General features: G+C 35.7%; 2 protein-coding genes across 2 annotated transcripts; both read left to right on the top strand.

The window, feature by feature from the left end:
- Positions 1–267: 267 nt before the first annotated feature.
- LOC145618087 (DEAD-box ATP-dependent RNA helicase 38-like) lies at positions 268–7,534 on the top strand. The gene is made up of 8 exons (XM_081672869.1): positions 268–662; positions 792–1,085; positions 1,545–1,778; positions 2,842–2,907; positions 5,483–5,884; positions 5,973–6,084; positions 6,399–6,484; positions 7,192–7,534. Exons 1-8 carry the CDS (start codon positions 420–422, stop codon positions 7,252–7,254), a joined length of 1,500 nt encoding a protein of 499 aa, XP_081528995.1. The 5' UTR covers positions 268–419; the 3' UTR covers positions 7,255–7,534.
- Positions 7,535–10,665: 3,131 nt separating this feature from the next.
- On the top strand, positions 10,666–20,711 carry LOC145618045 (uncharacterized). Its single transcript, XM_081672823.1, has 3 exons — positions 10,666–10,996; positions 19,943–20,273; positions 20,404–20,711. Exons 1-3 carry the CDS (start codon positions 10,737–10,739, stop codon positions 20,491–20,493), a joined length of 681 nt encoding a protein of 226 aa, XP_081528949.1. The 5' UTR covers positions 10,666–10,736; the 3' UTR covers positions 20,494–20,711.
- The last annotated feature ends 316 nt before the right edge of the window (positions 20,712–21,027 follow it).

The following is a 21,027-nucleotide window of genomic DNA, read 5'->3' as shown; positions in this document are numbered from 1 at the left end:
CGGCACGGCACGACCGGCACGGTGGGCCGTGCCGTGCCGTGGACAGGGAAACCTTGAAGGCCGGCACGGCACGGCACGGCCCGCCTCCACCGTGGGCCGGCACGGCCCGGCACGACACTGTTCATGGCCCGCCTAGGCACGGCCCACGGCAGGCCCGGCACGGCCCATGCCCACCACTAATAGCAGCTCTAAAAAATGGGGCGATAGTCGGTGTTAAGTTCAGCTCTAAAAAAACGGGGCCATACTCGGTGTTAAGTAAGCCATCTCGAATTTCCATCTAGAGATAATCTTCATTAGCGTTAAAAAGCAGCGCGGCAAACGCACTATATATACCCCTCCCTTATTTTTTCCACCTCACTCTTTCTCTCTCTGTCAACTCTGATTTCCATCTCTCTTTTTAAGCTTCTTCGAACTCATCAATGGCGGATTCAACAGAAACCACCATCAAAACAACATCCACAAATGAAGCGTCGGAAAGTTCTTCTGCCACTTCAGCTCCCCCGGAAAGCTCTTCCGACACCACAATCCCGCCGGAAATCAAGCCGGCAGAAGTTAAACGTTCTTGGGGCGACGAAGTAGATGACGAAGAATTAGCCGTCGATCAGCTTTCAATCAAAGATAACCAAGACTTGGATGAGCCTGAGGATTCCAATATTAAAGCGGTATATAACTTCGGATTTGATCTTAATTCATCCTTTCAATTGAGGAATTAGGGTTTTTTTATTTTCATTTTGGATTTTTGGGTAAAGTTGAAATTAGGGTTTGTTTATTGTTGAATTGTTGTGGATTAGGTTACGACGGGAGATACACCGTATACATCAGCGAAAAAATTTGAAGATTTGAATTTGTCTGAGGAATTACTCAAGGGTTTATATGTTGAGATGCGATTCGAAAGGCCGAGTAAAGTTCAATCTATTACTTTGCCTATGATTTTGACACCACCACACAGAAATTTGATTGCTCAAGCTCATAATGGATCTGGAAAAACTACCTGCTTCGTTTTGGGAATGCTGAGTCGTGTTGATCCTAAGCAACAAGCTCCTCAAGCTCTCTGTATTTGCCCCACCAGAGAATTGGTTATTCAGGTTGGTCCGAATCGCTTTAATGTTTGATGCTTTCAGCTTGGTTTCTTTCATGTTTTTAGTTTAGTTAAAGGGTTTGCACATTGTTTGTATTCATTGTTAAAGAAAACATGTGCTGTAATTGAATTGAAAGTGAAAAAAAGAAGGGCCTTTTAATCGGATATGTAGAGTATATTTCATAATCCTATACTATCTCCGTTCAAAAGTTGCACATAATATGTAACGGAGGTGATAGTTTGTTTGTACTGTTTATGTCATTTTGATGATTAATCTATCAACTCATATATTGATTTTTCTGGTCAAATTCAAGTTATCAATCTCAAAGGATTTATAAAGAAACTGTTGAGTGACGTAGTAGTAAGGGGAAGTTTATGTGAATTAAAGCATTTAAAATCATCTTCCGAATATTTTTTTGTTGATTGTGTTTTTTCTTTTGCTGAAAATGGTTTGGTTGGATGACAGAACTTAGAGGTGCTGCAGAAGATGGGGAAGTATACCGGAATTACTGCAGAGAGAGCAATCCCTGAAAATTTGGATAATCCAACACATACTCCAATTAATAAGCGGCCTCCAGTAACAACCCAAGTGATAATTGGGACGCCTGGTACAATTAAAAAGTGGATTTCATTGAGAAAATTGTCTTTATCTTATATGAAGATCCTGGTGTTTGATGAAGCTGATCACATGTTAGCTGCGGTAATTCATATACTCTATATATATATTTTTAAATTTTTTTTAATGTTTTTTGTAAGAACATGTTTCTGTTATCCTGGTAAACTACTTGTAGTGATGATCATCCATGTTAAACCTGTTGATTTGATGTGCTTGACCTTCTTGCAAATGAATTATGTCTTTATGTTGTTATTTTTCAAGGTTCTGAATAGGAAAGTGAAGCTCAGATAAGTCCTCTTAATGGCCCTTAATTCTGTTAAGGCTTGTTCGGTGAAAAGGACAAAGCCTACTTCTGAAGCTAGGGCTACTCAATTATGTTTGTGATTTTTCAGCTGTAGAGTACACACTACCTGACATGATATAAGATGAGAGAATTTAAAAGGTGATAGTGTTTCCGTATGAAACAGCCCAATATTATTTCTTGGATTTAATTGATATTGAGTTTGAAATTAAGCTTTCTAGTTAACTACACCCTTCTTTTATTCATTTTATGACGGATTACAGGGTTGAACAGCTAAGACCTTGTCATACGTGTAGTTCCATTGAAGAATTTTCATTAATAGGACAAGGTAGGTTACTAGATGCTCCTCTAAGGAACTCTGAGTTGCAGAGAGAACATGGAGAGCCTGCAGATTGTTAATGCTTGATTTTGTTATTTACTGGTTCAAGACCAAAGCAGTGTACTGGATTTGGATTTGTATATTTGTCTTGACTATAAGCTTAGTGTTCTTTTATGTGGAGTGAAAATCAGTCGGGTTTATTTCTTCATGCATCTGTTCATTATTGTTCTAGATAGTTTAGACTTAACTGAGCCTGTGGTTAATATTTGTATTTTCACTTTAGAAACATGAATAAATTCACTTATCCAAAAAATGAAATTTAATGGAATAACAAGGAGCAAGAGCATTCAGTGTAGGTTTTATTCCTGCTTATAAAATAGGCAACAGGGCCACAGGGGACTCCATTTCGTTGATATTATGGGATCATCTGATTTATGCAAGTGAATAGTTTTTGCCGAGGCTTCAAGATGTATGTAACCTGCGTGCTTTAACCTTGTGGCGATTGATGATGTTTGCTGCCTTTGCAGGATGGCTTCAAGGATGATTCTCTTAGAATTATGTCTGATATCAAGAAAAGTGCTCCTAAATGTCAGGTTTGTTGATGATAATTTATTGTTCTCTTGCTTCTGATTTTTCTTTATCTTTAATTTTGTGAGTGATGTAGTATTACAAGTTAATGAAAGTATGGTCTATTCAAGATTATAAATTTGTAATTGTTGTGCAAGCAGTGATCTAATTCAAGATAATAAATTTATAATTGTTGTGCAAGCAGTGAAATGTGCAAGGGGAGAAGTGGGAAGGATGAATTCTCTAGGCCATAGTTTGCTCTCCTTTTTCTCTAAATTTATTTTTTGTTGAATTAATTGTTGTTAGTTTGCTACCTATTAAACCTGATTTGAATTTTTTTTTATATGCTGTTTCTGAGTTTACTTGTTATTATTAGAACTGCTTTAAACTAATTTTCACTTAGCAAAGCTAATTGTGTCCACTGTACCTTTTTTTTTTGGAAACCATTTGTGTCCACACTCCACAGTAACTAACTTCATCTTTAATCTTTTTCTTCTTATTGTGAAGTGAGTACTCACCTCTGTCTTTCTTCCTTTTTTTTGGATTAACTGACTATGTCAAAGTTCATCTTAAGCCTTTTGAGTTTTTTTGTTCTGCATGGGCTCTATATTATATGTGTTTTGTTTGATCAAGATGAGTATTTCCATGATAACATTGATTCTATTGATGACCTATGAACAAGTCCGGTCAATGCTGTGTCAAAGCTCATTCACTAAGTAAACAAACGAGGGTAAACTAATTTTTAAGCTTAATTAATAAACAAGCCTAACTTGAAAAACCATGTGCTCGACTTGTTTAGGCTCGTGAACAACTTGATTGTATTCGACTATGCACTTGTTCGGTTTTGTTTATTAACCAACCCATTAGAGTCTTGTTCAAACTCAAAATTTTAAAAACTTAAAATAGAATAATTGCCATTATTTTATTTTTGTTAGTAATAATACGTTATATAAAGGTCACAAGGATACCCAATGTACATACTTTCTCCCTTTTTTTTAGATATATCACTTTCTATAAATTGAAGTTTCAATTCAGGTGCATCACTTTCCTTTTTAGTTAATAAATTCTCTCTTATATCACATAGGCCCTTTTTATTTTCTCTCTCTATATCTCTACTTCAAAAATTGCCTAGGAGTATAATTTCAAAAGTGATGTATCTATAAAACAGGAGGAAGTATTATGCATAGAAAATCCTAGATTCAGGCTTTTTAGGGTAGAAAAAATGAAAATAAATGACAATACTATTGCATATCTCCATTCATGTAACATTTGACTTTTTTGCATTATTCATGTATGCCTTTGACCTTAATTAAGTACGTATAATATATTAAGGACTTTTTGGTTATAGAAATACCTTATGTGCTCAAAATACTGTTAAAAAAACACTTTTATGTACTGTTCTATGTCAAAACACCTTATATCTAGATATTGTTTTGTTAGGGCTTTGTTGTTACTATGAAGTGTTGAGTACTTAAAAAGAGTTTTAATTAGTGCCAACTAAGCACTATGTAATTCCAAAGAGAAGTGGTGCTTACACCGAAACAAATTATGTTATGATATGACATAAGGTGTTTCATCACTAAGCTTTAGGAAAAATTGAAAAGAATAATCCCACCTTTGGCACATCTGCTCAAATAATCCCACCTTTGCGTATTCTAGAATTAATCCCACCTTGTACCCCCCCCCCCCCCCCATCTTCCCAAAATGGTCCTTTTTACCTTCAACCTGTAAAATAGGTTAAATTTTTTTTATTTATTTATTTTTTTTATAATCTTTTTCCTTTAATCTTTCCTCTCTTACCTCACCCCTTCCATCACTGTCAACCACCTTCACACCAGCACCACCTCCAAAAGCTTACCCAACCGTTGCACAACCCCGCCAACTGTAGCATTCACCTCGCCCCATTCACCCAAACCAACTGCTGCAAATGCTGAAATTGGGAATAATAACACTTCCCCTTCCCTCTTCCCCGACCAGAACCAGCCCCCTCCCCTGTCAGAGCCTGCCCCACCCCTCCCCCCCCCCCCTCTGAATCACCACCAGAATCTCCCAGATCCAGCCGCCAGGAGCACCGCACTACATCTCCATCCTCTCACGACCAACAACCCACAAAGCTGCTGCCGCAACATTCGACTATGATTTTCTCTTCTAAATTAAATCAAGAGATACAACATCCATTCTACCTCTGGATGTGCGGTTCCTTTATTTCATGGGATTATTTTGCAACTTTCTTCTACAATTTTTATTAATTTTCTTTCAAATTTAATTTTTGTTAATTATTTATGAAATTATTTTACTCGATGATGATTTAATCAATGCATTATCCACACCAAAACGTAGAGTAGTGTTTGGTAATTTGTGATCTTGAAATTTTGATCCATCAAATATGCTAGATTATCTAGGTGGGCTTTTGTCGTCTGTTCGGTGAGGATAGGGGTGGGGGAGGGGGGTCCCATGCTAAGTAACTTATTACTTACTGGTGTCAAATTTAGAACCTAGTCATTAAATGATGTATGCTGAAACCAACTTAGCCAAGTTACCTTTCTTTAATTTCATTGCATCTCAACTATTTTATTTATTTTATTTATATTTTTCCTTCAGGTGTTGCTGTTTTCTGCCACTTTTAGTGATTTGGTGAAGCAGTTTGTTACAAGAGCAATTCCAGATTACAATCAATTGTTTGTCAAGAAGGAAGAATTATCGCTGGAGTCGGTGAAGCAGTATAAGGTTCGTTGCCCTGGTGAACTGGAAAAAATTCAGGTTGTTCGTGAGAAAATACTGGAGTTGGGTCAAAAGGTTGGCCAGACCATCATTTTTGTACGCACAAGAAACAGTGCTAGCTATCTTCATAAGGCACTTGTGGATTTGGGTTACGAAGTAACTACTATTCAAGGTGCTCTTGTTCACGAAGATAGAGATAAAATAGTGAAAGAGTTCAAAGACGGATTAACTAAAGTTCTTATATCCACTGATGTTCTTGCTAGAGGCTTTGACCAGTCACAGGTGGGTGGTGTTATATATATTTATCTTATATATTGTGTTGTCTTTATGCACCATGTCATGTACGGTTCTTATTTATTCCATGGTGTAGGTCAACTTGGTGGTTAATTATGATCTTCCAGTGAAATATGATGAAAAGACAGAGCCTGACTGTGAGGTATATTTGCATAGAGTAGGACGAGCAGGACGTTTTGGGCGTAAAGGTATGTTTGTAATCTGTTTTTTCTCATGTTCCTTCATTGCTTTAAATGTACTTGTGTCTATATTGTTATTTTTCAGGGTTTTGTGTATGAGCTTGTTTTCTTTAATGTGCAGTCTTATTATGTATGGATTTAATAAGGTTCAATTTGTCACAGCAAAATAAATCCTGTTGATTGTTGGATGTATAATTGTTACTCTGGTCATGTATATACCATCTTCCACTTGTGATGGATATGGTGTGAAACTTCTGGTTGGATATTGATTTAACTATGGGGCTAATTAAAAGCATATGGCTATTATTTTATCCATATTGCAGGCGCAGTATTCAATTTGATTTGTGATGAAAGAGACAATATGATTATGGAGAAGATTGAGAATCATTTTGGAACTAAAGTAGTTGAGGTAATTATAATATCTTTTATATTTTTGTAGTCATGATTTTGGTTGATATTTTGCTCCAATGTTTTCACAATATTTCAAGTTAAACACAAACCATAATTATTAATTTACATGGAAATTTTTGTGTCATTTCAAAAGGAATTTCCCAAAAAGGAATACGTGTCATATAATTTGAAACGGAGGTAGTATCAAATGGGGTCTTATTAGATTGGTAATAATGTGTGTTTTCAAATATGTAATTTCATTGTGTTTTTTGGAAATATTCATGTCGTACATTAAAATCTTGATTTTGCCATTTTTTGTCCCTATTTGTATCCGTATACTATCTCGGTGTCTCTATTGGTGGTTACACTGCTACTTGGCATGGATGGACCTGACAAGTGCTCATTTATTAAGGGTGATTTATATTCATTTTTTTGTTGGGAAATAATAATGTTGATGGTATCCTTTTAATCTTTTATTACCAATCCCATTTACACGCTGTAAAACATAATATATGTGGAAACTCTCTCGTTATGGATGATGTATCATGTATGTATTCTATTCTACTCGTACATTAACACTTTATTCATATAAGAGCAAGAGGTGGCTGGCTTTGCACATGCCTCTCCCTTCCCTATCCTTTTAACTTCTATCTATGGTGAATTAGTTGTATTTCGTTACGTTGAAGTATTGAGGCATTTACTTATATGTCTTGTTACCTTGTGCAGGTGCCTGATTTTAGAAGTGAGGCAGACTTTGAAGCAGCTCTTAAGGAAGCTGGGTTAGTTTGAGGTTTCAAGAGTGCAGTTTATTATGAAGAAGTGGAACTATGAATGATACCACCAGTGAGAGTTGATTTTATACTGGTTTTATATTTTTTACCATAACTCATCCGGTCTGGTTCTTTTTGAGGCTATTTGTAATTTATTGAGTCAAACAATGAGATCTCTCAGTTGGTTATTGGCTACATGATTTTCATGTCTGTATTCTTAGCTTTAAGGAGGGTATACCCAATTGAGAACAGATGAAATGCAATTAAGAATTGGCGATGAAATATCATAGTTAAAGGAACTCTGTCTACTAATGCTGTTATGCTGGAACTTTAGCTTTTGCGGTCTTTGGAATCGAGATTGTTTGTGTACATGTTCGACAGTGGTTTTGATAAGTTAATTAATGTCCAAAATGATTTCTTCCAAAATCCCCAAACTAAATACTTCTGTACTACATACTAGTAAACATTATTATGAATTGTTCAATCAGATGATGGGGGCTGCAGTATAATGCAGCCAATGAGCAAAGTGATGAACCACTTACGGCCAGGCTTCAAAATCATGTGCACCTAGGAAGGCAGGAAAATGGTTACCTTCATTTTGCAGGTTGAGGGGTCATGAGATAGAATACGACTAGGGCTGACACAAGCTGGGCAGTTATGGGGTTCGACCAATCCTATACTTTCCATGGAGGAGGCAAGTATGGGGCTGCTTCCTCGGCATTACAGTGTGAAGCTTGGGCATGCCAAGTGCTAAAGTGGCCTCGAGCCAAGGGCATCCTTTCTGACTCTGGCATTGCTCCACAACCTACAAGCCATCCAAGGGAATGACATTTCGATTGCTTGGACGTTGTCGTTGGACTCTTTCTAGTGTTTAATGAGTTCTCTTTGTCAAAAAAAAAAAAAAAAGAAAAAAAAAAAAGAAAACACTTTTGTTTCGTTGCTATTGTGATAAAATAAGGTATACATTACAAAAATCACATGTACTAGATCACCAAACTCAAATGCAATTTAATCCAAATCATCATATAATTTGGATTGAAACGCAACCAAATTGTAAAGATGTCATTTAATACTTGAAGTGACCCAAATCGAGAACTAAAGAACTGTGATACTTGTAGGTAGGAGCTGGTCTATTTTAGTATCTGTGAAATTGACATCAAAACAAGTGAGATAAGGGACAATCGCCAATAATTCTTACTCCCGTATAAGTTTATAAGGAAATAAGATAACCATGCTTTAATTCATGAAGGTAACACCCCACTCTCCTCTCACACCTCATGACATTACAAATGTCAATAGGGGGAAGCATGAGACGGGTACTCGTACCATTAGTACTAACGGTTCGAATAAATGATAAGTCGATAATCAATATCACTAAAAGTGATAACCACAAACCGAAACGATAAGTTCGGGTACCCAGACTTCGGGTATCCGGATTTTCGAATTGGTTATCGGGTATCCAATACGATATCCAATAATGATAATTTAACTTAATAATGTATTTATTGGGAAAAATTGCTCGGAATAATCGGACCTTTTGCTCATTCGCCCAAAATAATCTCATCTTTCGATTATTTTTTAATTATCCGACCTTTAATACTAATCCTCTTAAAATAATCACAAGTGACCTGCAACCGGTTAAGAAAGTAATTTTTTATATTAATTTTGATTTACACGTGTCACAACATGATTGGTCAAAAAATAACTTTTAATTTTAATTTTATTTTAAGATAATATTATTGCTATTTACTAATTAATTTTAATTAACTACTTTAAAACTAATTTTTTTAATTATTAAAATAAAAATAATTAAAAACTTAAACCACCACCCGTCCCACCATCGTCCCAGAACCCAGCTCTGTTGCGCCCAGGACGCCATCCCACACTGACCGTTAGCCTTGCGACGATCTCCGCCTATACTCCAGCCACTTCCGTAACCTGTAAACAACCAAATCCATCACTGAAATCAAGGCATGTGGGAAAGAGAGGGCGACCAAAATTGAGGCATGGGAAGGGGAGGAGGCTGAAATCGGTGCAAAGGGAAGGGAGGGGCCGAAAAATGGACAGGGAAAGGGGAGAGAACCTAAAACGTGGCTGGAAAGGGGAGGGAGGTCAGGACCGAGACCGGGATGGGGAAGGGTTTTTCAGTGGGTGGTTGGTGGTTCAGGAGGAGAGGGGAAAGGAGTAGGCGGTTCAACGGGGAGAAAGGACAATAGTCGGCGCGACACTTTGGCGTCAAGCGGCAGGCAACAAGGAGGATTGGCGGGAGTGGGCAACCGTGGAAGGTGGTTGGGCTGGTGGGGGTGGTCTTTATTTTTATTTTTATCTTTATTCTTATAAAACAAGTGGTTTTTTTATTAATTAATAATTAAGTATAATTTTTTATTTTAATTTTCATTTATTTTTTAGATCAGTCAGATGCCAACACGTGTCATGTAACTTGCTATAACAAGTTAGGAGCATTCTAAGCGGATTGACATTAAAGGTCGGATTATTAAAAAATAATCAAAAGGTAGGATTATTTTGGGCGGAAGAGCCAAAGGTCGGATTTTCTAGACAATTTTTCCTATGTATTATAATATCATTTAAAACTAATTAACAATACCATATGATCTTGACGAAATTATTAATAGTATTACTAATCATTGATATTTTAAAATTGATTATGAAGTAAAGTAAGAGTTTAAGTTCTAAAAAATAGATTTAAGTAGGAAAAAAAACAAAAAATTGCTTATCGAATTGGATCGAGTAACCCTTAATTTTAAAATGATACCCAATAATCATACCCGATAACAAATTATCGAAACAGATACCCAAACCGTTTAAATTATCGAATCCGGTACCCTAATTTTCGGAACGGTTACGGAATAAATTTTCGGGTTTCCGGTTAATTTTGTTCTACCCTACGTCATATAGTAACGAAATACATTTGCAAAACTTTTATCAACGGGCACATTAAAGATGGGCATCGTGCCGTGCCGTGCCGTCGCGGGCCGTGCTTGGCCGTGCCGAGGTTGGGCTCGTGCCATGCCGTGCCAAGTTTTGGCACACCCTAGCCCACAGCACGGCCCACGTGCTTGGCGGGCCGTGCCGCAGGCCACCACGGTTTTTTAATTTTTTTTATTTTTAAAAATATATATATATTATACAAAATCGATATATATATTATAAAAATAACGTGCCGGCGTGCCAACGATCGTGCCCTTGCCGTGCCAAATTTCAACATTTGTGTTCACGGCACGACCCACGGCACACAAGTAGGCCGCCGTGCCGTGCCAGTGGTCGTGTCGTGCCGGGCCGTGTCAGAATCGTGCCGGGCTCGTGCCGCCCGCGTGCCGGCACGGCCCACGCCCACCTTTAGGGCACATGAATTAAACTCTACAGCCCCCCTCAAAAAAAAAAAAAAAAAAGGAGGGTAACTCTACAGTCATACAGTCACCGACTAAAAAAAAATTCATTCGAAGAGAGAAAAATCGAGCTAAAGAAGCTTTCCAAGCAGCCATGGCAATGGCGACTCGCACCGCCATGACTGCAGCTTCATCAATTTCCCCTATAATTGCTGTTCGCTGCCATAATTTCGATTTTCTAAACCCTAGATTTTCATCATCATCATCATCGTCACCTGCGTCGGCTGATTATGCATCATCTTCGAATCGGAAGACGAAGAAGATTAATCAAACTGATCGATTATCTGCTGTTATTGATGCTGCTAATGATCGCAAGCTTCCTCCTGAACTTCGAGGCCAACGCAATAATGTCAGGTTTTCTCTCTTTCTCTAGTTCATCTTCTTCTTTTTATACTTGTATATAAGTTGTATGTTATGTCATGTTATGTTACTCGGACTTATCGTACTACGTATTAGATACCCGTGTTGGGTACTCGACACTCGGGTCCGTGTGACTCGTATAATGTAGTGTATAGCACTTGGACACACACTAGTATTGGACCCGTCAAACATAACAAAATTGTACTTTGCTGCATGTCTAATTGAGGGTCTCAGAATTATATTATTTATATACACTGCATCTACATAATTGAATTGCATGATGTCAATTGGGTTGAGAGTTGTGATGTTCATTCTAGATTCTTTGTGGTATTGTTGAGATAATATTTGGAGTTTCTCTGACTTATAATTATGAGTAAACAATGCTTGTCTCAATCTATGCTGCAATTCGAGCCTAGGAAAGATTTGATGTGTGTTGGTTTGCCCTTGAGAATTAAATTTTGTTAAAGGCAAAAAAAGCATCAAACGAAGGTAAAAAATGTGGTTAAACTTTTCTGATTTATCTTGGAATGAATGATTAAACAAGCTTCATTGTTTGGAGTTTGATAGTCTACTAACAAAATTCTGTCTTTGCAATAATTTAGAACTATCTACTCTGTAGGAGTCACTTAAAGACTAAGTATTGTCTAGGATATTGCTTGAGCTATTTAGAAAGCTATTGAGTTCGCCATGTCTTGTATATCGCTCTTAAAGAAGGCTAGACGTCGTTTGCTTGTGCTATTAAAGAAATTTTGAAACTATCTTGTTGACATTTTCATGTTGGGTGTTGCTATTCATAGTATGTAGAATGCAAGTTGAATCAAAATGAGCCAACAAGGTGGTTTTTTATTTTATTTTATTTTTATTTTTATAAACGAATTCTACATTGTAGAGAAACGAGTGCTAGTTACCATATAATCTCTTCATTCCTGTAGGAGGTGCAAGTGTTTGCATTGTTGTTTGTAGCATTGATATTTTAAATAATATAATATTTGAAAGGAAAAGGTTAGTTAACAAGTCAAAATATAAATGTAGGATGTATTCGCGAGGTAAGAAAAAAAAATGAGAGCATTTTTGTCTAATTTATTTTTGTAATAGTGCAAACAAATTTATTACTCTTTTGGCAAGTTGTCTATACAATAACAATTTGTAAGTAGAATGGGAGATGTCCAAAAAGATGTGGTATATAAAAGTAGCAAAGGAACTTTAGGTATACTAATATACTATACATGTTCTAGTTCATTTTTTTTCCTTGTATAAATGATTGACTGCCTTCTTGATATTAACCTCTATAAAATGTGGAAATTTCGTAACATGCAAAGTGATCATGTTATCTTAAATCAAGTGGAATTTAGGTGTAGATGAACTTTGTATTTGCTGTAGTTGTCCATTGAGTCTTTATAGGAGTATCATGGAAGATTTTCTATTATGAGTCTCTTTTGATTATCATATTTTTTGTTGTCATCACTTTTTAAAGGACAACAAGAAAAAAGGGAGTAGTTGTCATTTGATTATCAGTTGGCACATCCTCCTTGTCTTAGGGGGTGTTTGGCAATTGGCTTTTTGCTTAGCTTTTGGCTTTAAGTTTGGTCAAACAACCAAAATATATGTTTAATAGTTGGCTTTTAAGCTGGCTTTTCCTCCAAAAGCCAAAAACTAATAGGAGTAGCTTTTTGCTTTTTCTATTGCTTTTGGCTTTTTGGCCCTCTTTATCACTAATAAACAACTAACAAACATTAATAATTTTACCAAATACTTTTGTAAACAGCCGGCTTAAACAACTAACTTAAAATGCCAATTCATACAGCTAAATACTTTCAGCAACCAACCGCCGATTGCCAAACAACCCTTTAATGAAAGTTTTGGTATATAACATAAGAAGAAAAATATGAATAAATAATAAATAAAATAAAAAAAAAAACAAAAAAATAAATAAATGAAAAGTTACGACATACTACACCAAGAAACCCCAATCCCACTTACATCCTCCATTATATTAACCAAGCCACTAAATAACTTCTTCCCCAATATACTACTTTTACCTCTTTTCTTATTCTCTCTCCTCAGTAACTATAGCCTTCACCAAAATTCATCAATGGCAAGAACAAGCCACAACACCCCACTCCCTCACCAAACCAGAAAACCACTTCCAAAATTCAGCCGGAAATACTAAACCCCAATCAATTGAACCTAGCTTTTCACCCACTTATAATAAACATAAAACCAAGAGACGCAAGCTCAAGGATGGTAGTCCATCTAGGGGGGAGAAAAGGAGTGTTTGAAAGCCCTAACAATCAAAGCCGACCAACTTACTTAGGGTTCTGCTCTAAATTTTAAGTTTACCTTGACATACTAGAATTTCAAGGATGGGTTCAATTGTTAAATGTACATGCAAAGAAACCCTTGATTCCGGCTGCCGTAAATGAATTTCAAGGATGGGTTGTGTGAAAGGTATTTGTACTAGTAAGGTGAATGGTACCGTTTTGTCTTTTGATGCAACATATGTAGTAAAATTGTTTGGTTTCAAGGATGGGTTCAATTGTTAAATGTACATGCAAAGAAACCCTTGATTCCGGATGCCGTAAATGAATTTCAAGGTTGGGTTGTGTGAAAGGTATTTGTACTAGTAAGGTGAATGGTACCGTTTTGTCTTTTGATGCAACATATGTAGTAAAATTGTTTGGTGTTCCTAATGTTGGATATTGTGACTATTTTAAGAACAAACACACTGTACAAATTGGTGAAGTTACTCATGAACAAATTGTGAAGTATTGGGGGTAGTACTTGTGATTCTAATGTGACAGTGGTGTATAAAATAATTTCTCATCACCTTTGGTGAAGTTATTATTTAGCATTGTTAGAAAGGGAGTAGTCCCTCGTCCACAAAAGAGATATGAGGCAGGTTTGCTAGATTGTGCTTTAGTTTATTGTCTAGGAAATAATTTGACAATTAATTTCCCCTTGGTCATGATACAACACTTAAGCCATTGCATTCCTAAGTTCACCGTTTGAATAAGTCTTTTTCTTGGAGAGTAATTTAAGGAATCACTTAAAATCTTTTTACAGAAAAGATATTTATTTTTGTTAAAAAGAATATATCAAAAAAATATCTTTTTATAATTTTAACTAAAATAAAAAGGAAAATGATATACATAGCCCTTAGGGCTACATATAAGCATTAAATTTACACTTGAAAATCGTAAAAAGTTAAGAAATCATAAGAATATAAACACAAATTACACTGATTTACACGTGTTTTTGTCATGAATTCCTAATTTTATACCATTTCCAAGAGTGTATTTAATGCTTATATATAACTCTTAGGGCTACATATAGCATTACCCCAAAAAAAAAATAAGATAAAATTGAATCCAATTTTATAGAACTATCGTTTCATTTTTCATTCCAATTAACTCTCATATTCCTTATGTTCCAACCAATCATAAAATATTAAACACTTACATAAAGCCTAAAAATAATAAATCGTACTTTTTAGTCTTCAATTATTCATGTAATACTCATTGCTTTATATGATATTCCAATTGGACCATTGATAACTCTATCTTGCCAAATAGAACATCCAAGCATAAAACCTTTTTTGCTTTCTTCACTTCAAATTATCCATAGTTTATGCCAAATGTAGATTAAGGACTTCTCTTTGTTCCAACCACATAACTTTGTTCTTAATAAGAACAAGCCTAAATAACCCGCACACTTAATACACCTGTATCAAATCGAGTTTGCTTGTCGGCACCAAAACTAATCGAGGTCAACAGCATCACCTCATTTCGTTCTACGTTTTTAATTTCCACAAAATTTGGGAACACTAAGCCTACATAATTCACCCCCCTCTTATGTGTTCCATCTAAGTTAATAGGTGGTATCCTTGAAGAAAACATGGTATGAGAATGTGGACGGAACTCGGATGACATGTAATTCACTGTTTGCATTTCTTTTCCCGTTTTGGCATCAACTAAAATAATAGTAATAGCACCAGTATTTCACACATAGTACCCCTTGTTGAGTTTATATATATAAACAATGGGTATAAGTAGAGTTATGTATTAAGTATAATCACAAGCATACAACACTTTCCAAGTCAATTACACATATGCCAATCAAAAGTACTTACACATATCACCAAAAAATTGCATAGCCATTATACAAACCAAAATAAAAGCACAAAATAGATAATGTTCCAACTTTTTAATCTAAATAAGCAAAAAACTAGATAGTAAGGATAAGAAAGCTACTCATCATTTTCAAGAACATCTTCAAAAGCAACTTCTTTCAAGCGTGAGCCTAGGTGACTTTCTATCTATGAGCTTAGGTTATAATTTGAAGCTAGTGGACTAATTTGTTCAAAGCTCCAATTGTAGCTTGAAGTGACATGAGTTTGATGTTAATTTGATCCTGTTTGGACATCATTTGCACATCATTTGCTGCATCATATCAACCATAGTTTGCATTTTAGGCTGATCACCAAAAGGTCTTGCTCCACCGATAAGAGGTTGGAACACCAAAACCTGAGTTACTGCCAGTAGTGCCAAAGGGAGGTGTGTTCCTTGTAGAAACATGAGGAATGATATCAAAGCTTGTACTCCCCTATTTTGGTTTATTACCCTGCCCACCATAGAATCAAGGTGTTCTAGCTCACTTCGCTTTCCTCACTATCCTCACTTTTTTCATTGTCCTAACTTTTCTCATTGTCTTTACTTACATCAACACATGTGGGTGGTTTTATCAATTTAAGTAGGCTAGCCACACTCATGCTCTTTCTCTTTATTCCACCTATTTGTTTTGGTTTACTAACAACCTTTTCCTAATTTTGTGTTTTTGAGGCACTATCTTTTTTCTCACTCTCCCGACTCCCTCTTCTTTCTACTTCACAACCTGTCCATCCACCATAGTCAAGCCATGTACGGTCAAAGAATTACTTCCTCCGTTTTCTTTTACTTGCGACACACCTTTTAGGCACGCAGTTTTAGGAGATGATTAGCGAAGGTAAACGAGCGATTTTATCAATATAATTTTTACACGAAGATTAGAATAGGGTTAAGTATCATTTGTAAAAATTATAATGAATAAATTAGAATAGGGTTAAGTATCATTTGTAAAAATTATAATGAATAATTTATCCGTTTACATTATATAAACTCAACCTCAAAACACGTGGCTGTGTTGCAAGTAAAAAGAAACGAAGGAAGTATATTGTAAGATGGTTTTAGCTTGCGTTCCAAGAAAATCAAAGATACTTAAAACTACACCAAAGCTTTCAAATATTGTGGTAAGTAAAGTACCATAACCAATCGTGCATTTAGGGATACAATGGCTAAGATGTTGTATCATGATCGATGTGAAATTGATTATCAAATTATTGGCAAGACAATAAATCAAAGCACAATCAAGCAAGCCCGCCTCATTTCTCTTTTGAGGACAAGGAATCACTCCCTTTCTAACTATGCTCAATAACAATATTACCAAAGGTGAGAAATTGTATGTGTAAACCACAGTCAAACTAGCATCACATGCACTACCACCATCATACTTCACGATTTGATCATGTGTTACTTCACTAATTTGCACAAAGTGTTTATGCTTAAAATAATCAGAATATCCAACATTTGGAACTCCAAACAACTTTGATAGATAAGTTGCTTAAAAAGAAAAGGCAGTTTCATTCACTTTACTAGAACAAACACCTTTCACACAACTAAAATTTATCGCAAATTCATTCATAGCATCGAATGAAGGGTTTCATTGCAAATTCGGTAAACTTTTGATCGACACCATTCCAAATTTAGAGCAAATCCCGGAGTGAGTCGGTCGACTTTGAGTGTTAGAGTTTTCAAACGCTCCTTTGCTTCCCCCTTAGATGGACCGCCATCTTTGAGCTCGCGTCTCTTGGTTTTGCGCTTATTATAAGTGATTGAAAAGCTAGATTCAATTGAATTCGGTTTCGTATTTCCGGCTAAATTTTTTAGATTTTGGTACAGAATTGGCTTTTTGTGGAGGTGAATATGGAGATGCATCCATCGGAGTTGGGGATTCCGTGGAGGGTTACGAAGTACGAGGTCTTTTCTGGTTTGGTTGGGGAGTGGAGTGTCCTGGCTTGTTCTCTTGTTCTTGCCATTGATGAATTTTGGTGAAGGTTCTAGTTATTGAGGAGAGAAAATAAGAAAAGGGGTAAAAGTAGTATGTTTGGGAAAGAAAATATTAGTTGGCTTGGTAAATATAATGGAGGAGGTTATTGGGATTTGGGTTTCTTTGCGGTCTAGTTTGCCGTAACTTTTCGATTTTTTTTTTTTTTTTTCTTTTTTTTTTGGGAAATTTGAATAAGATAAAAAGATTGGAACATTTAAAAGAAAATATAAGATAAGAGTTTGAAAAAGTCATTTGCTATTTTTATTGAAGAATTTGTTTAAGAGGATAAATGAAAAAAGTTTGTAAATAATAGAAAAAAAAATATAAATGAATGATAAATTGAATAAAATAAAACGATATATGCCACATAACATAGCAGGAACTTTAACAAGGCAACATGCTTATTTTTCTAATTCATACGATCAATTTGCACACATATCTATTAACAAGTACTTATCCTGTATGATGATCATTTACCGGATAAAACTCTATATATGCTTTCGCACAATATTTAAATGCAAGATTTTTCACGTTACATACTAGTTACTTGAGTTGTACCTGTTAAGGGGAATTGCGTGCATTCAGTGAATTTTTATCATACCAAGTTCCAATTTCATCTTATTATGCTTCTCCCTGCTTAAAGACATTCGTACAATATTTGAGTAAGAAGTATATTTGTGTCGGTGAGAGTATTTATTTGTTCTAACTATTGTAACTTTGTAAGATCATCTAAACACGTAGAGTTTAAATTACTGAGTTGTAATTTGGGAAAGGGTTGTGTGATCCTTGTAAAGGCTTAGTGATAAGTCTTGATTGTAGGCTTCAGAATAGAAGCTAGAGTGAGCATTTGGGGTTGGCTTAGGTTCTTAGTGGAATTTAAGTTTTGTCGAGTTCCTTATAGGTTGTAACGGAGTAGTTTCCCTTTGGTGAAGTCGAGTTCGAATATCCCAAATGGTCGTGGTTTTTCTCCTTGTTGGCACAAGGAGTTTCCGCGTAAAAATCTCTTTGCATCTTTTTATTTCGTTCTATGCTTTAGTTGTTGCAAAATCTGGGAACACTAGTTCTTACATAAATCACTCCCCCTCTTGTGTGTTCCATCTAAGTTAACAATATCGCTCTAGAAGAAGGCTAGATGCCATTGACTTGCAATTAAAGGTATCTGGAAATTGTCTTCCTGACATTTTCATGATGGGGTTTGCCAGTCATAACAAGAATCAAAATGAGCCATCAAGGTTTTGGTATAAATGTATTCAACATTTAAGAGAAACTACGAGTGCTAGTTACTGTATTATCTCTTCATTCCTGTAGGAGGTATAAGTGTTTGCATTGTTGTTTGTATTGCGTTGATAGTTTAAGTGATAATTCTTTTGTTCCTCTAGTATTGCAACAATTACCATTTTAGTAAGTTTCACAAATATTGCAATATTTTCTTATTTGTACATGTTTTCTCTCTCCTCATCACATTGGTCCCTATCTTTATTTCTCTATCTCTCTCCTCTTCTTAAAATCTGTGTCCTCCCCCTCATGTTGCAATATCTAGGGAACGGAGGAAGTATAATATTTGAAAAGAAAAGGTTAGTTAAGAAGTCAGATTATATTAATGGAGTATGTATTGGTGAGGTGAGAAAAAAAAATATGAGAGCATTTTTGACTTTCCAGCCTTCTTGTGCAGCTTTGCTTCATAATTAACAGGTCTAATTTATTTTTGTAATACTGCAAACAATTTATCACTCTTTTGGTGAGTTGTCTATACAATGACAATTTGTAAGTAGGATTGGAGACGTCCAAATAGATTTGGTATATAAAAGTAGCAGAGGAACTTTAGGTGTACTATACATGTTCTAGTTAAATTTTTACCCTGCATAAATGATTGACTACCTTCTTGATATACTACGTATTAACCTCTATAAAATGTGGAAATTTCATATCATGCAATATTTTTTTTTTTTTTTTTGAAACCTGCAAAGTAATCATGTTAATCTTAAATCAAGTGGAATTTAGGGGTAAATGAACTTTGTACGTGTTGTAGTCGTCCATTGAGTCTTTGTAGGAGTATCGTAGAAGTTTTTCGATGAGTCTCTTTTGACAGTTGTTTCGCTTCTTTGATATTACATTTAACTAGCTATTTGGACTTGCCAATCTTATTGTAATTTCTTCTTTACTGCATTATAGATATCCTTTAGAAGATCATATATGATGATGATCTTTGATTAATGTATTGTACTGCAGTAAACGTCTCAATTGCTTAGCACATATTCTCTTGTTATGGTGTTGAGAATTTCCCCTTTCACCTTTGATTTCACGTATGCTTCATGAGCTCTTGGTTTTACCCTGTTTTGTTGCACTTCTGTTCATGTAAATGTCTTTGCCCCAAAATTCAGGATGGTAATTTGGTCTTCATAGCCACCATACTTTCGAAAGGAGATATGAAAATCTGTGTGGAAAGGCATCAAGTGTTCTTCAGTACCTTGATTTCCTTAGTATGTTATTTTTGTATAGTTGAGGGATAGCACAGGTCACAGGATGGCTCATGTAGCTGTTCACTAAATTTTCTTATTCATTTAAACTAACTTCCACCTGATCCTTGATTGGCCTTAGTCACACTACCTTTCAAATTCATACAAAATTTTAAGATTTTGTAAATGCACTCTTAATTCATGCCTCCCTTTCCTTGTTCTCATCATTTTGGCACTTGTTGACAGTGGCAACTGGCAAAAAAATCTTTCCAATGATCTTTTTTGACTAATATGCATTCATGTTTTGTGACAAACCTTTTTTGACTTGGGCTGAGTTGTGCAGATCAGAAACCGACATAGTTAACATTGTTGAGAAAAGAATATGGCAATCCATGGAAGAAGGCCATTTCGAGAAATTACCTGGCAAGGGAAAACCTCTCGATCTTAGTACCAATCCTCATGCAGCCCCTGATGAGGACACACTATATCGAATTCTCTCAAAAAATGGGTGTGCACCAGAGTGGGTGGAACTCAACAAGCAGATAAGGAGCGATGCTGCTGAATGGCGGTTAGCATTGAAGAAAGCATGGACATACAAGGTTAATGGAAATGTTGCTAAATGGACAGAATGCTCAGAATCTTTAAAGACTGAAATGGGTGCTATTAATAACAAGGTTGGTTTTTAAGATCCTGGGCGTCCTGTATCATACTTAGTATCATCATATCCATGTCTGATTTCCAACTGCTATTTCATTCATTAAATTTACTCGTGCTTGGCCTGTAATTTGTTTGTGGAATATACAGGTATTTCGCTATAACCTAGTTGTACCTTTTGGTCGCCAAATGTTTGGCATCAAGTGGGAGAAGGAATTGGATTGCCTGAAAGAGTCCTAACAATAAAGCATGCGGATCCTAGATTTACACTTTGGCAGGTAATGTCTGAAATTGCCTTCTTGAAAGGCCTCTGTTAGGAAGAAAGGAATGTTTTGATTGTATGAGTATCATCAGAGCATGTTTTCCCCTTTAAACCGATGCATCATAATGCTAGAAATGTGAAATATATCATAATGTAGATAGTTTGTTTGGTATGTCATTACTCCCGAATTGTTTCTTGCTTTGCGTCTCATAAATGTGTTTTACACTCTTTCCCCAATATCAGTCTCATTTGCCTTCTGTACACAATTTAGGAGGGTGAATATAAAAATGGATGCTGGAGTTTGGTTGATTAAAGATGAATATAAAAAACTAGTTAGTGAGATTTGGTTAATTAGTAGTGGATTATTTGAATAATTAGGGGAAAACTTTGACATCAAACTCTGCTTCAACAGGAGAGAATTCTCACAAACATATTTATTGGAGCATTCTTAGAATATGTATCAATGGAGAAGTCTTGAGGATCATTGCACAGATTTATCAGTGTTATTAGAA

The sequence above is a fragment of the Chenopodium album genome, chromosome 26 (assembly GCF_948465745.1).
Source record: "Chenopodium album chromosome 26, dcCheAlbu1.1, whole genome shotgun sequence".
Classification (NCBI taxonomy): domain Eukaryota; kingdom Viridiplantae; phylum Streptophyta; class Magnoliopsida; order Caryophyllales; family Amaranthaceae; genus Chenopodium; species Chenopodium album.
This window is presented reverse-complemented; position numbering and strand designations above follow the sequence as displayed.

What these genes read in the sequence shown, in the direction of transcription:
- LOC145618087 (XM_081672869.1), top strand. Translation starts at nt 420, where the DNA reads ATGGCGGATTCAACAGAAACCACCATCAAAACAACATCCACAAATGAA. An exon ending in CCAGAGAATTGGTTATTCAG is followed by an intron (nt 1,086 to 1,544) that starts GTTGGTCCGAAT and finishes GTTGGATGACAG; the next exon opens with AACTTAGAGGTGCTGCAGAA. An exon ending in TTGGAACTAAAGTAGTTGAG is followed by an intron (nt 6,485 to 7,191) that starts GTAATTATAATA and finishes TACCTTGTGCAG; the next exon opens with GTGCCTGATTTTAGAAGTGA.
- LOC145618045 (XM_081672823.1), top strand. Translation starts at nt 10,737, where the DNA reads ATGGCAATGGCGACTCGCACCGCCATGACTGCAGCTTCATCAATTTCC. An exon ending in GGCCAACGCAATAATGTCAG is followed by an intron (nt 10,997 to 19,942) that starts GTTTTCTCTCTT and finishes TGAGTTGTGCAG; the next exon opens with ATCAGAAACCGACATAGTTA. An exon ending in TGGGTGCTATTAATAACAAG is followed by an intron (nt 20,274 to 20,403) that starts GTTGGTTTTTAA and finishes TGGAATATACAG; the next exon opens with GTATTTCGCTATAACCTAGT.